At 38.0% G+C, this 16,414-nt stretch overlaps 1 protein-coding gene across 1 annotated transcript in view; it reads left to right on the top strand.

Annotated features, from left to right (window-relative positions):
- LOC109846274 (MADS-box transcription factor 23-like) overlaps positions 1,141 to 16,414 on the top strand; it is a 78,924-nt gene continuing 63,650 nt past the window's right edge. Inside the window, exons 1-2 of the mRNA XM_020415496.1 lie at positions 1,141 to 1,222; positions 1,346 to 1,559. Coding sequence (XP_020271085.1) covers positions 1,378 to 1,559 — 182 coding nt within the window. The 5' untranslated portion in view covers positions 1,141 to 1,222; positions 1,346 to 1,377. The remainder of the gene's footprint in view (positions 1,223 to 1,345; positions 1,560 to 16,414) is intronic.

The following is a 16,414-nucleotide window of genomic DNA, read 5'->3' as shown; positions in this document are numbered from 1 at the left end:
TTTCGTTTTGAGTTAGTATATAACTCTAATTCTGATTAGTTAGGGTTAAGCAAAGACGTTTTTGAGTAGTCTTTGGGATAGGATTGTTGTAACCAATTGTGGGAGATTTGTGAGAGGTCTAGAGCTTTGTTTTATGGTTTGATCGGTGAGATTTGTAATTCTACTTGTAGTCTCTTGATTTCTAATAGTAAGAACTCCCCTCTCCTTGCCCCGTGGACGTAGGCAACTTGCCGAACCACGTTAAACTCGTTGTCTTACTGTGGTATTGTGTTTTGCTTATTAGTTGTGATTTATCTCTTGGATTGTTTATGTCGCTTCTAGGCTTCCGCCGCGCACAACATGTACTCCTCTTTATTTTGATCTGCTAGATTTAGAGCAAGCAGATTCGGCTTGTCAAATGATGTATTTGTCAAGCATGATGTGATGGGCTAGGAGTTGTAGCATGACAGATATTACCACAAAGATTTGATTGGTAATTTTATTTGTGAGCGTAGTTCTATAAAGGAGTGACCATTGAGTGCGGATCCTGCCTTCGTGTTTGACTTCAGATTGATGGATTATATTATATCCTCACAAGATTCACCCCAACCTTTTAAAATTGGACACATGCGGGCTTGAATGCAATATAACCTAGATCTGTGACCGTGCATGTTATGTTACATTTTGAACGAGACCCTAACTAAAATGTGAACATAGGCCTCAATTCCCTTTTTAATTTCATTCCTCTCGTCATAACCTATGACGTAGAGAAAACATTATCTTAATTGCTCATTTTAATTTATTTTAATGAATCGTTACTTGATATCAACTAGGATCTTTCGTAACCTACTTCAACCTTTTTATATCCAAATCTTGTTCATGTGAACACTTGCTTGGTCCATGTGCGAAAACTTAGTGGATCCTCGTGATCTATAGATAACCGTGAAAATGTAGACAAGTTGGTGGTTTAGAAAAGTAGTAGTTGGTCATTGGTACGATGTTTTTATAACGAGAGAGGGAGAGGGAGGGGGGAGATAAGCACGCTTGCCTATTGGCTTTTGACTCCTTTTTCTAGCTTAGCATCTTCTCCTTAATTACGCAACACAACACATTATAATATTTGTATTTAGCTATTTAAAATTGACTACAAATTAAAGAAATCGATATCACAAGCTTAAGGAAGCTCAATACCTGCACCTCCTCAAGTGAGAAATCTAGGGCAATAAGCGGCCGAAGAAAACAGGTTTTTTTTCCACCTCCAGTTTATCATAAATATCTCTATTGATTTTTTATTTCTGCTTGTTTTTTTTGGTTATTTCTAAACCTATACTTTTATTAGTTTTCATGATTTATAATTTTCATCTAGGGTTATTGTGATCGACTTGATTAAAGCATAAAATGGGAAAGGCAAAGATTGCAATCAAGAAGATTGACAACTTGACGAGCAGACAAGTAACTTTCTCGAAGAGAAGGGGAGGGCTTCTGAAAAAGGCGAGGGAGCTCGCTATTCTTTGCGACGCTGAGGTCGGACTCATCATCTTCTCAAGTACAGGCAGACTTTATGATTTCTCCAACACAAGGTCAACTTGCTCATATCCTTCTTTTAAGATGTTTGATTGTCCGCATATATAGTTTCATATGATTAGATCTACAAGTGGAAATTAGATGCAAATAATTTAAATTAAGTCCATGGAGAAAAAACAATTTTGTTTTTCATCGGGAAAAAAGTGGATGGCTGAAGCAAAATTAGTTATATTGGTTTTCTCCTATATTGATCTAAAAGCAAAACACAAGTCAATAGATATATGTGTTGACTATTTGCTTGATATAACAAAGAAAAAAGTCCGCATGGATTTTTTTCATCCGCGATGCAAACACCATTGGATTTTCTTGCCAACTAAATTGTTAATCCAACATATATATGACATGTTTCTAGTATTTTCTTGCGATAAATAGCTGTCATCTTTCTTTTTTATAGAAAGAAAGGCATTATCTGAAAAAAAATTGCATGTCGATCGTTAGATCCCTCTATCAAAGGGACGATGAGAATTTATATATTATTTAGAGTAAACGTCCTACAAATGTAATAATATTGGTAAGGTAATTAAGACAACAAAGAAGCAAAAATGACTATATATGAGTGAAGATTTTATTAATTAATTAATTAAGAGGATTTATAACTGCTAAAGATGAGACAAGAAGATATCTCAATTGGTTAAATAGAAATCTAAATCTAAGTCTATTATCCATCATCATAATCCTTTAATCAGAACTGAGAAAATGCAAGCTTCTATTGTAACGAGCTACGGTTAGGATTTGATAACGCATTGAAAGGCTGAGTGGAAATCAAATTCTAGCTAGTGCAATAGAGACATAAAAGCTACTATCTGTGCTTGGCTCCTTGATTTAATTCCTTATTTTAGAAAAAGCATTCTTAGTGAAAACAATATTCTATATTTTTATATTGTAGGTCAATAATATTAAGATCGTCTTGCGTAGACAGAGAATAAAATTAGATTATTCTTTACAACAACATTTGTATGTTCTCACAATTACATTACGACACATGTCGAAAGTGTTCATGTTAATTGTAAAAGATTAAACGACACGAATAAAAAATGTCGCAAGCCACGACACATGTTCTTATCATTAGGAACAAAATAAAAATAAATACATCACAAACATGTGCTGTGAGTTTTACGCGATAGTTCCACGTTTGCAGAAATACTCTCTCCACACATGGTCTATCTATACTTTCGACTTGTGTCATGCTTCATTTGTGCTATCTAAAGATGATGTCAAACACCAAAAGTAAACGTTACAAATTTTATGGTAGGATTGCATAGGAAACTCCCTAGGATAGTATAGCAAAATCCAATTTCGTTCTCGCATCAGTTTTAGGAATCTTATTGGATCTAAGAGATAGATTTATGCCTTTTCTTAAACTTATTTTTATGAGAGCCTGAAGTTTTCCGATTAATTATTCTCGACCATTTCAGGCATTCTAGAATACTGTAAAGAATTTGTTCATTGGTGTATCAACTAAAAATTTAATGTTTACGAATGTAATGGTAATTTGATAGCTTTACTGTTTATTAGTAGCTAGCTTTAATGTTATTATTTGCAAGTAGAATTGAGACCTAGGATTGGGTCGGTAGGATGACAAATTTGTAATTATTTATTCCTGCACGACAGATTAAAATTATGTCATGCATAAAAGTATTTATGCCCTAAGATGTAGCATGCAGGTGGTAATATTAAATCTATCATGATTTCATGTCTTGATTGTTGGGACAAACCCGCGACCCAATAAAACAGGGTCGCAGCAATAGTAAAGTGAAAGTAATAAAGAAGAGGAACACACAGATTTACGTGAAAAACCATTTAAATGAATTTGGAGTAAAAACCACGGGCAATGATAAAAAAATCCACTATGAGAAAAAACATAGGAGTTACAATCTCTCTTTATAAGGAAAAACTCTCTCTATTTTCTCTCTCATCACAAATTCGAACTATTTTTTTTTATCTTTTGTGATTCCTTCTGTTTGAGTCCTAATTGTGATTGTTTTATTAGCAAGATCTTTGATTTTCGTTTCTATGAGTGAAGAATTTTCATTTACACAATTCATGGATCGAATTTGAGTGGTCGATTCACGGATAATCTTATTATTTATATTGGAATCTTTTCTTCTTATAGAAAAGTTGTTTCTGGGATGAATTTTTCCTTAAGAGTTTAGGGTCTATTTATAGTGTTTGGGAAAACACTATACACTAATAAAATATAATATTTTACTTTGCAACTTTAAAATTTTCAAACTCTTTTCCATTCGGTGCAGTTTTCTCTGAAATAAAATTTCTTGTGGGTCCCACTCTTTTGTTTTCTTGCTACTTTCGGCTGAGAATCTCCTACTTGAAGATTTGATTGAGTATCAATCATATCTTCACATAATTCTTTCTATCTTATCATCTTTATGTTGCTTACTTCTTCGACAGACAACAAGAGGATCAATACCAAATAAATTTGTCATTATTGACTGCTTTTGTCAAAAAGTCTACTAGGTTATTTTTGGTGTGAATTTTCTGCATTCCACTGTTCCTTCTTCCACTTTCTCACGAACGAAGTGTTACTGAACTTGAATGTGTTTTGTCTTTGAATGAAAGGCTGGATTTTTTTCTAAATGTAAAGCACTCTGACTGTCACAAAATAGACAAATCTTCTTTTGTTTATACCCAAATTCCTTCAGCACCATCTTCAACCACATCACCTCTTTACTAGCTTGTGTAGCTGCTACATATTCTACTTTTGTTATTGAAGTAGCCACAATTAACTACAGTTTTGATATCAAGCTTACAGCTCTACCAGCAAGTGCAAACACATAGCCTATGGTATATTTGCTATTATCACGTTTACCTGCATAATCAGAATCAACATATCCATTTATAATAAAATCAGATCCCTCATAATATAATGCAACATTTGAGGTACCCTTAATGTATCTTACAACCCTCTTTACAATATTCCAATGCTCTTTACCAGGATTCGTCATGTATTGACTAATCACTCCCCTTGCTTGTGCAATGTTTGGTCTTGTACAAATCATAGCGAACATTAAGCTTCCCACTGCTGATGCATACAGTACTCAAGACATCTCCAACCTCTCTTCTTCATTGCTAAGACTCATACTGGAGGATAACAGGAAGTGGGGTAGAAATTAACTTACAATCTTGCATGTTAAAACGTTGCAAAATTTTCTTTAAATAATTCTTTTGAGAAAACCAAATCTTCCTATTAATTCTGTCTCGATAAAATTGCATCCCTAGAATCTTGTTTGCAGATCCTAAATCCTTCATTTCAAATTCCCTAGTCAACTGAGCCTTTAATTTTTTGATATGATCTTTGTTGGGGCCTGCAACCAACATGTCGTCAACATACAACAATAATATAACAAAGTTATTTTTACCAAACCTCTTGAACTATGCACAAGGATCTGAATTAAGTCTGTTGTATCCAAGGCTCATGATGAATGAATCAAATATCTTGTACCAATACCTTGGTGCCTACTTTAGACCGTGCAGAGATTTTTTTGAATCTACAAACCAAGTTCTATTTTTCTATTTATTCAAACCTTCTGGTTGGAGCATGTAAATTTCTTCTTTAAGATCTCCATGAAGAAATGTTGTTGTCATATCTAGCTGCTCTAGATGTAAGTCAAATATAATGCTCATAGTCAGAACTATTCGGACTGTTGTAAGTCAAACTATAAGAGAAAATATTTTATTAAAGTCAATACCTTCTTTCTGAGCATATCCTTTTACCACAAATCTAGTACGATATCGCTCCACTTGATCATCGTCATTTCGCTTGATCATATAGACCTATTTATTTCCATTGGACTTTCTTCCCTGTGGCATTGACACAAGTACCCAAGTCCTGTTCTTATGGAGTGCTTTAATTTCTTCCTGCATTGCTGTCATTCACAAAGATGCATTTATGCTATTTATACTTTCATGAAAAGTTGATGGCTCTCCATCATCTGTTAGAAGATAGTATGCAACATTACTCTCTGTAATATACTCCGAGTGCCAAGTCGATGGTCTTTTCTCACAAGTTGAATTTTGAACTTTTGGAGCCTCAGACTCGACTGGTTCTTGTACATCATGCACCGGTGTTTCTTCAGAAGAATTTGGATCAGTTTCTACCTGAACAGCTACAGTCTCTGAGTCCTTCCTCGAACTGCTTTCTTTTTCTTCACTTTGTAGTTGATTCTCTACAAAGATAACATCTCTATTGATGATAACCTTGTGGGCAGTAGGATCCCACAAACGATACACCTTTACTCCATCACCATACCCTAAGAATATGTATTTTCTGGATTTTGAATCTTGTTTATAATTTTTTGGACATTGTACATAACGTACACTGGAATTCCAAATATATAGAGGTTGGAATAATCAGTTGGCTTGTCAGTTCACATCTCCATCGGCGTCTTCAATTAGATTGCAGTTGATGGAGATCGATTCACCACATAACAGACGGTTTTTACTACTTCCGCCCAAAAGACTTTATCCAAATTTATGGTTGCCAACATAGCTCTTGTTCTTTCCAACAGAGTTCTATTCATTCGTTCCGTCACTCTATTTTATTGAGGAGTATAAGCAATACTGAATTGTCTCTTGATGCCTTCTTGCTTACAGAATTCAAGAAATTCACTGTCTGTGTATTCTCCTTCATTATCTGACCTCAAGCATTTGATCTTCTTTTCAAATTTAAGCTCCACTCGTGATTTGTAGGCTTTAAAGACTGAGAACACATTCGCCTTCTTCTTAATAGGATACACCCAACATCTCCTGAATAATCATCAATAAATGACACAAAATATTTTGCTCCTCCCAGGAGTGTAACTGGTGCTTGCCATACATCAGAATGAACCAGTTCCAGAATAGCATTACTTCTAGAACTCAATGTGTTGAACTTCAGTCGATGTTGCTTACTTGTAACACAATACGCGCAGAAGGGAGGAGTTACCGAATTAAGTCCAGGAAGTAGCTTCTGATTGGAGAGAATATTTAAGCCTCGTTCTGACATGTGGCCTAGTTTGCGATGTCACATCATGGTTTGTTCTTCTCTACGGTTGGTTGATTCTACACATGAATCAGTTTCCTACAGAGTCTCTCCCTTGAGCATGTACAGATTTGCCGTTATCTTTTCTCCTTTTATTACTACAAGTACCCCTCAAACAATCTTTATGATCCAGTTTGCTATATGGGTCTTGCACCTGAGCTCATCTAATTATCCTAAAGACAATAGATTCTTCTTCAGGCCCTTCACATGTCTCACATCTTGAATGGTTTGTATTGTGCCATCAAACATTTTGATTTTGATAGTGCCAATACCAAAAATCTCTAAGGCATGATCATTCCACATGAATACAGATCCTCCCGAGTTAGGTTCATATTTGTGAAATTATTCTCTCCGGGAGGTTATGTGCCAAGAAGCTGCTGAATCCAGAAGCCAGACATCAGCAAATCTCTTTCTGCTTACATCAATAGTGTTTGCTCCATTGTATAAAATTTCACCATCGTCTGATGTGCTAACAACACATCCTTGAGATGTTGATGGCTCTGAAGACTTTTTATCACCACTCTTCTTATTGTGCAAACACTCCGATTTGACGTGTCCTCTTTTGTCATAGTTATAGCATTTGATATTCTTCTTACTTCGTGATTTTGATCTACCATGGGTATGACTCTCACTGGATCCACATTCCATTGATCTTCCTCTTGTCACCGTTAAGGCCTCCACTTGTTGTGAACTTGTCTGCCTGTCTTCCTTATTCTTGCGCCGATTTTCTTCCTCCAGAATAGCGGCTGCAACATCGTCGAAGACTAGATTGTCCGTGAGGATGTTGTTTGTTAGGTTGATGATGAGCTGATCGTACGAGTCAGGTAGACTCTGAAGTAGAAGTTCTACACGTTCATTCACACTGATTATATGCCCCAACGTTGTGAGTTGGGAGAACAGTGTGTTTAGGGTGTTGATGTGGTGGGTCATCGATGTAGATTCCATCATCCTCAGAGTGTAAAGTCTCCTTTTTAAGAAGATTTTGTTATGCATGGATTTTGCCTCATATAACTTTGTTAGAATATCCCAGATCTTATTTGTGGTCTTCTTCTCCTCTATGCTTGACAACACCTCGTCTGCTAATGCCAGATGGAGATTTACAATAGCATTTTTATCCATCTCGTTCTACTTCTTATCATCTGTTATGTCTTCTAACCTTGCACCAATGACCGCTAGGTAATTATCTTTTCTCAAGATAGCCTTTATCTTCAACTTCCAAAGAGAGAAATTACTCCCGTTGAATTTCTCGATCTCGAACTTTGCCACCATTGCTTCTACCACGGACAGTACCTTCTTCCTATTTTGCGTAAATAGTAATTATATTTCTGAACAGTAACTATATTCGTGAATAGTACTATACTCGTGAATAGTACCGTATTTATGAACAGTGTCGTACTCGTGAATAGTATCGTCGCCTTCAAAGAGTAAATGATAAACTAACTTATTTTTTGATGTGGAGGATCCACCTTTGGTGGCAGTCAGAGCATACGATAAGTAGATACACGTACCTTAATCCAAGATTTAATACCACTTGTTGGGACAAACCCGGGGCCAAATAGAACATGGTCGCAACAATAGTATAGTGAAAGTAATAAAGAAGAGGAACACATAGATTTACGTGGAAAACCCCCTAAATGAATTTGTGGTAAAAAACCACGGGCAATGATAGAAGAATCCACTATGAGGAAAAACTTAGGAGTTATAATCTCTCTTTACAAAAAGAAACTTTCTCTATTTTTTCTTTTTTTTATATGAGAAGTTGTTTTTAGGATGAATTTTTCCTTAAAAGTTGAGAGGCTATTTATAGTGTTTGGAAAAACACTATGCATTAATAAAATATAATATTTTACTGTGCAACTTTAAAATTTTCAAAACTCTTTTTTCCCCGGGGCGGCTTTCTCTGAAATAAAATTTCTTGTGGGGCCAATCTTTTGTTTTCTTGCTACTTTCGGCTGACATTGATCTGATCAAGTTGTTATCTTGTTCATACTAACTGTACTTCTGAATTTGATTAATAAGATTCCAAGAGCTAGTGCATGGGCGGAGCAAAGGTACATTGCGAAACACATGTGCCGTTTCTAAAATTGGGCCGTTGCATAGAGCTTACATCGATCACTACGCCACAAAAAAATAGTAGCTCTACGAACACAGTTTTCATCATCTTCAGAAACGGTTATAGCCGTACTTTGATAGACTAGCTATCGTTTAACAACCGTCTTAAGTATACCACCGTACCTAGCAGGTGTAGGTACTGTTTAGGCAACCATCGGGATAATACAACTCTAGATACGGTTATGTATGTACATATGGTTTAAAACATTTAGTATGGGTTTATATGTTTATGAAAAATTAGAAGTTTGTACGGTTAAAACCATAGCTATGTACTAATGTAGATGTGTTTATAATCTTATCTAATGTTTCTACAGTTAAAACCGTAGCTCTAAGGCATTTAGTTGGGCACTAATATATATGCATTTACAGAGTTGAGCTATACAGTCCACTTAAATGAATAGTAGCTATGGCCATCTAAATTTTTAGCGGTTCGATTTAACTGATTGATCAAAACATATTTTGATGAGTTGACATGTAATTAAGATGAGGGGGATAATCTAGTAAAATAAATGAGATAAAAATTAGAATTCCATCTTCCTCTTTTCATGCGGTCAACCGTAGCAGTAAAAAAGGCGAAGAAAAACCACTCCGCCGTGCCGCCCGTTTCTATCGAACCCTTCCGCAAGCGTCCTTCGGCGGCGTCCGCGTCCTTCACCGTCGTTAGGTGCAAACCACGTTCGTCGATCGTTTGGACTTCGGCGTTCTCATCGTACCCGTCCTTCCGCACGTGTGCTGATTCCCCTTGTGCTATCAATTGTTACATAGTTCTCGATCAATTCCAATATTTAGAATTTAAAATAGATATAATCACGTTGAATTATACAGTAACATTAATAATGCTTTGATGTTATTGTTATCTTGTTAATTTATTATCTGAGTCTATTTATTGAGGAGTACTTTTGGAACAAGGTGATTCTTGCAGGGAAACATAGTTAATATATACTTTTAGAGGCTATTTGGTTGGCTAAAAAATAAAGAAATCAATTATAAGAAACTTGTTTTTTACAATAGGTTCTTTTCTTGTGTTTGGTTCACTTCTTAAAAAAAAAAGATATGAGATGACTTGTCATCATATTATTGGATAATGTGACTCATTTTTAAGAAAACTCATTTCATAACTTTTTTGAGGAAATAGATGGAAATCAAGTTTTAATGGTTTTATTATCTTATGTCATTTTCTTTGATTTTATGAAATCAACCAAAACAGGCCCTTAGAAGAATGTGGGGTCAAGATTCGACCTTTTTGTTGGAATACACGTTTAACTTGCTTGCCATCTAAATTAGCTAGCAACTAATTCTGAAATCCCCTCTTAAGTTTGAAGACCGTTATTGATGCTTAACAATGGTTCAAAATGGAGTATTTAATGAACCTTATATCTGTATGAGGACCCATAAACTTGATTCGTCAGGAAATTTCAGTTTTGGTATAGCAATGTATTAAAGGTTAGGGCAAGATCAGTGATGCAAAACAATGAGTCAAAGGCAAAAGACTTAAAAAGACAAATTATCTTATCGATGTTCAATGAACTAAAAGATGTATCATAGAGGGAATTACACAGGAGTAATCGGAAGAATTGAAACCAAAAGCATATGTGTGTGTGTAAACACACACACACCCCTCTCTAATTTATGCTTACATATGTCAATGGGATTGGGTTATGAGAATTTCGAATTTCGAATTCAAGACTTACCTAAAATTTTCACGCAAGAGACAGGGAGATGAACTATAGAGAGAGATAGGGGCTTGGGATTACGATGACTCTAAAATCCCTGATTTCACACGTACTCCGATGTTCTAGTGGAAACACACACCTAGTTTCCCTACTTTAGACCTACTTTTGAGGTTCTAGCAGCAGAAATATTAAAGGAAGGTAGAGTTGTCATCTAGGCGTTGTTGGTCTTGAGAGTAGAGACCCAAACCTAGAATCAAAATCAACAATCGCATGAAAATTCAAGACAGGTCATGGGTGTGGTGTCTGCCACACCCTGGTGTGGTAGAATTTGTCCTGTCTGTCATGAGTGTGGTGTCTGCCATACCCTGGTGTGGCAGAATCTGCCCTGTCTGCCATGAGTGTGGTGTCTGTGGCAGAATCTGCCCTATCAGCCATGGGTATGGTGTCTGCCACACCCTGCTGTGGCAGAGTCTGTCCTGTCTGTCATGGGTGTGGTGTCTACCACACCAGGGTATGGCAGACTCGTTTTAGAATTCTAATCTGTTTAGGATTGTGTTTGTTATAAATAGAAACATGTCCCTCAAGGGTTTAAGAGAGAAAAAGAGCACGAAAAAAGAGGATTGTGTTTGTTATAAATAGAAACATGTCCCTCAAGGGTTTAAGAGAGAAAAAGAGCACGAAAAAAAGAGGATTTTGAGGGTTCTTTGAGATTAGAAATCTTAGAGAGAGAGAGAGAGAGGCCAATTGCAAGCATTATAATCTTCTTCAAGTAATCAAAGAATTGTGTGGTGTGAGGATTGTGTTTGTTATAAATAGAAACATGTCCCTCAAGGGTTTAAGAGAGAAAAAGAGCACGAAAAAAGAGAGAGAAAAAGAGCACGAAAAAAGAGGGTTTTTGAGGGCTCTTTGAGATTAGAAATTTTAGAGAGAGAGAGAGGCCAATTACAAGCATTGTAATATTCTTCAAGTAATCAAAGAATTATGTGGTGTGGCTCCCGAGGATGTAGGCATGTTGCCGAACCTCGTTAAATCTGGTGTGTACTTTCTTGTTCTTATTTCCTATAAGTTTTTATCTTTGATTTGTGGTGAATTCTTTCTTGCTCAACTCTCAAACACAAGATCCAGAAGAGTACAGATTTGATTTGATTGTTTTGAATCCCCAACAACTGGTATCGGAGTTTCGTTCAGCAAATTTATGAGAAAGAGAGCCACGGCAGAGGAAATCAAATCTAAGATTGAGAAGTTTGATGGTTCAGACTTCGCCTACTGGAAATCACAAATGGAGGACTATCTGCACCAGAAGGACATGTATCCCCCGTTGATGGGCAATGAAAAGGGACAGAAGAAGGAGGAGTCAGATGGTAATTGAGAGATACTGAATAGGAAGGCTCTATGGAAAATCCGATTGTCGCTCGTCAAATCAGTAGCCCACAATATTTTGAAGGAGAAGACGACGGTGGGGCTTATGGATGCGCTCGTGAAGATGTACGAGCAACCGTCAGCAGCAAACAAGGTGCATCTCGTGAAAACTCTTTTCAACCTCAAGATGGTAGACGGACGGTCCTTCACGATGAAACTCAGCGAGTTCAACACGATTGTTGATCAGCTTATCTCTGTAGACATCACGTTTGATGACGAAGTACAGGCCCTACTACTACTATCATAGTTGCCGGATAGTTAGGTAGGTTGTGTGACGGCAATTAGCAATTCGGCGGGGAAGGAAAAGTTGAAGCTGAGTGAGGTGGTTAGTATGATTTTATCCGAGAAGGTTAGAAGGAAATCGTCCGAATCAGAAGGTTCAGGTTCAGCTCTAAGTTTCGAGCAGAGAAGCAGAAGCCAGAAGAAAGAAAACCAAAATAGGAATCGGTCGAAATCAGTGAAGAAGAGGTCGAACTCAAAGGTTAGGTCTATCAAAGGGAAGTGTTGGAACTGCGGTCAGGAGGGCCATATATCTTTAGTCTATAAGAGTCCAAAGAAGGATGCGGGTGAGCAGGAGGCTTATATCATACATGATACCTTGATCCTTGATATGAATAGGGACTCGGATTCTTGGGTCATCGACTCAGGAGCCTCTTTCCACGCTACTGCTAATAAAAAGCTTCTTCAGAATTATGTAGCAGAGGACTTTGGAAAAGTATATTTGGGGGATAATAAGCCCTGCAATATTGTTGGAAAGGGCGATGTACAGATTCAGATGAAGGGCTCTAAGTGGAACTTGAAGAACGTGAGATACGTACCGAAGTTGAAGCGGAATCCTGCTTCGGTGGGACAGCTTAGAGCAGAAGGTTATATTTCGACATTCACAGGGGATTCACGAAGAATCTCTAATGGTACGATGGTAGTTGCCCGAGACAATAAATTAGGAACTCTCTACCTCACCTCACATGCGAGTGACACCATTATAATTGCAGCTGGTAAAGAGAGTATAGATCTGTGGCACAACAGGCTAGGGAACATAAGCAAGAAGGGGATTAAAATCTTACATTCACAGGAAAAGCTAACCGGGATCGACTCTGTGGAAGTTGGGGTTTATGAAGACTGCATCTTTGGGATGTAGAAGAGAGTTAGTTTCCAGAATGGTGGAAGGCCACCTAAGGCTCAGAAGTTAGGGTTGATTCATACAGATGTATGGATCCAGCTAGTATGTCTTCTTTTGGAGGTTCGAGATACTATGTCATATTTATCGATGATCACTCGAGGAAGGTGTGGGTTTATTTCATGAAGCACAAGTCAGAGGTGTTCAGAGTCTTCAAGAAGTGGAAGGCCATGGTGGAGAACGTGACAGATCTGAAGGTGAAGTGTCTGAGATCAGACAATGGTGTAGAATACGAGCTGGAGGAGTTCAAGAGGTTCTGTGTTACGAATGATATTTGCTTAGAGAGGACTACTCCAGGGACGCTGCAACATAACGATATTACGGAGAGGATGAAAAGAACATTGACGGAGCGTGCTAGGAGCTTGCGATTATATGCAGGTCTACCTAAGACATTTTGGGCGGATTGTGCATACGACAGATTATCTTATTAATCATAGGATATTAGTTCCATTGGATTTTGAGATTTTAGAGGAGGTTTGGAGTGGAAAGAAGATAAATCTCTCACACTTGTGGGTATTTGGTTGCGTAGGTTATGTTCATATTAGTGACCATGTCAGGGACAAGCTAGAGGTTAAGTCATAAAAGTGTATATTTATTGGATATGACATTGATGAGTTCAGGTATCGTCCTTGGGATGAGAAGAACAGGAAGATCATCAGGAGCCGAGATATCATATTCAATGAGGAGGTGATGTACAAGGACATGGAAAATGCCAATGATAAGCATAGTAGTGGGAGCAACACTTCGGATGCAGGTGGATCCAAGTACATGGATTTAGAGAAACTTTCAGATAGGGGTGATGATGTTTGTTCTGATCGAAGAACGGAGGAGGCTCCAGGTGTAGAAGAAACTACTTAGAGCGTGGAGCTTAGGAGGTCATCCCGGATACCCAAACCAAATCCTAGATATTTTTCATCTCTTGATTACTTATTGTTAACAGATAGCGATGAACCGGAGTACTATAAGGAGGTTATGCAAGTGAGTAAATCTCATATTCAGATGAAGAACTCTAAGTGGACCTTGAAGAATGTGAGACAAGTGCTGAAGCTGAAAAGGAATTTTGTTTCAGTGGGACAGCTTAGAGCAGAAAGCTATGTTTCTACATTCACAGGGAATTCCTGGAAAATCTCTAACAGTACTATGATAGTTGCTCTAGGTAACAAACTAAGAACTCTCTACCTCACCTTACATGCAAGTGAGACCCTAGTAATTGCTACTGGCAAAGAGAGTACAGATCTGTGACACAACAGACTAGGGCACATGAGCGAGAAGGGGATGAAGATCTTACATTCACTGGGAAAGCTAACCGGGATCGACTCCGTGGAAGTCGGGGTTTGTGAAGACTGCATCTTGGGGAACCACAAGAAGGTTAGTTTCCAGAAGGGTGGAAGATCACCTAAAGCTCAGAAGCTAGAGTTGATTCATACAGATGTATGGTGCCCAACCAGTGTACCATCTTTTGGCAGTTCGAGATATTATGTTACCTTCATCAATGATCACTCGAGGAAGGTGTGGATCTACTTTATGAAGCACAAGTTAGAGGTGTTTGGAATCTTCAAGAAGTGGAAGGTCATGGTGGAGAACAAGACAGATCTGAAGGTAAAATGTCTGAGATTAGACAATAGTGGAGAATACGAGCTGGAGGAGTTCAAGAGGTTCTGTGCTACAAATAGTATTCGCTTAGAGAGGACTACTCTAGGGATGCCACAATAGAACGGTATTGCAGAGAGGATGAATAGAACCTTGACAGAGCCATGCCAGGAACATGCGATTATATGCAGGTCTGCCTAAGACATTTTAGACAGATGCGGTGCATACAGCAGCTTACCTTATTAATCACGGGCCATCAGTTCCATTAGATTTTGGGATTACAGAGCAAGTTTGGAGTGGAAAGAAGATAAATCTCTCATACTTGTGGGTATTTGGTTACGTGGCTTATGTTCATATCAGTGACCATGTCAGAGACAAGCTAGAAGCTAAGTCACAGAAGTACACATTCATTGGATACGTCATTGATGAGTTCGGGTATCACATTTAGGATGAGAAGAACAAGAAGATCATCAGAAGTAGAGATGTGATATTCAATGAGGAGGTGATGTACAAGAACAGGGAAGATGCCAAGGATAGCCAAAGCAGTGGGAGAAGCATTTCAGATACAGATGGATCTGAGTATATGGATATTGAGGAACTTCCAGATAGGGGTGATGATGTTTGTTCTGATCAGAGAATGGAGAAGGCTCCAGGTACAGAAGAAACTACCCAGGACATGGAGCTTAAGCGGTTATCCAAGATACCCAAACCAAATCCCAGATATCTTTCATCTCTTGACTACTTATTGTTGATAGATAGCAGTGAGCCGGAGTGCTATGAAGAGGTAATGCAAGCGAGTGAATCTCAACAGTGGGAGCATGCGATGCAGGAGGAGATGGATTCTCTACTCACTAATGAGACATGTGAGTTAGCCCAGCTACTTGCACAGAAGAAGGCCTTACATAACAAATGGGTCTACCGGGTCAAGCAAGAGAGTGATAGAAGCAAGAGATTCAATGCCAGATTAGTAGTGAAGTGGTTTCAACAGCGGAAAGGAGTGGACTACACAGAGAGATTTTTCCCTGTTGTGAAGCTCATAACTATCAGAGTGGTGTTGAGTTTGGTGGCTGCAGAAGACCTATTTCTTGAGTAGTTAGATGTGAAGACTGCATTTTTTTATGGTGACTTGGATGAAAAAATTTACATGAAGCAGCTTGTTGGCTTCATTGAAGAAGAAAAGGAAAAGATGATGTGCAAGCTCAAGAAGAGCTTATATGGTTTGAAACAGGCTCTAAGACAGTGGTATAAGAAGTTTGATAACTTCATGCAGAACAATTGCTACAGAAGATGCAATTCGGATCATTACTGTTATTTCAAAAGGTTCGAGTCTAGCTTCATTATTTTGTTATTATATATTGATGAAATGTTGGTAGCAGGACCGTGTTTAGAGGAGATAAATAGTTTGAAGAAGTATCTAGCAAAGGAATTTACAATGAAGGATTTGGCTGCAGCGAAGCAAATTCTAGGGATGCGAATCAGTAGGGATGAAGCTGAAGGGACATTAAGATTGAGCCAAGATGAATACATTGAGAAGGTACTTCAGAGATTCAACATGCAGAATGCTAAAGTTGTTAGCTTACCCCTTGAAAGTCAATTTAAGCAATCTGAGGAGCAATCGCCTAAGACGGATGCAGATAGAGAGCATATGAGCAGGGTACCATATTTTTCGGCCATTGGGAGTCTCATGTACATGATGGTTTGCACGAGGCCGGACATCGCCCATGCAGTGGGAGTTGTGAGAAGGTTTGCTAGCAATCTAGGGAAGCAGTATTGGGAGGCCGTGAAGTGGATATTGCGATACTTGAGGGGAATAACAAATAAACCACTATGTTTTAGGAGGAA

The sequence above is a fragment of the Asparagus officinalis genome, chromosome 6 (assembly GCF_001876935.1).
Source record: "Asparagus officinalis chromosome 6, Aspof.V1, whole genome shotgun sequence".
Taxonomy (NCBI): Eukaryota; Viridiplantae; Streptophyta; class Magnoliopsida; order Asparagales; family Asparagaceae; genus Asparagus; species Asparagus officinalis.
This window is presented reverse-complemented; position numbering and strand designations above follow the sequence as displayed.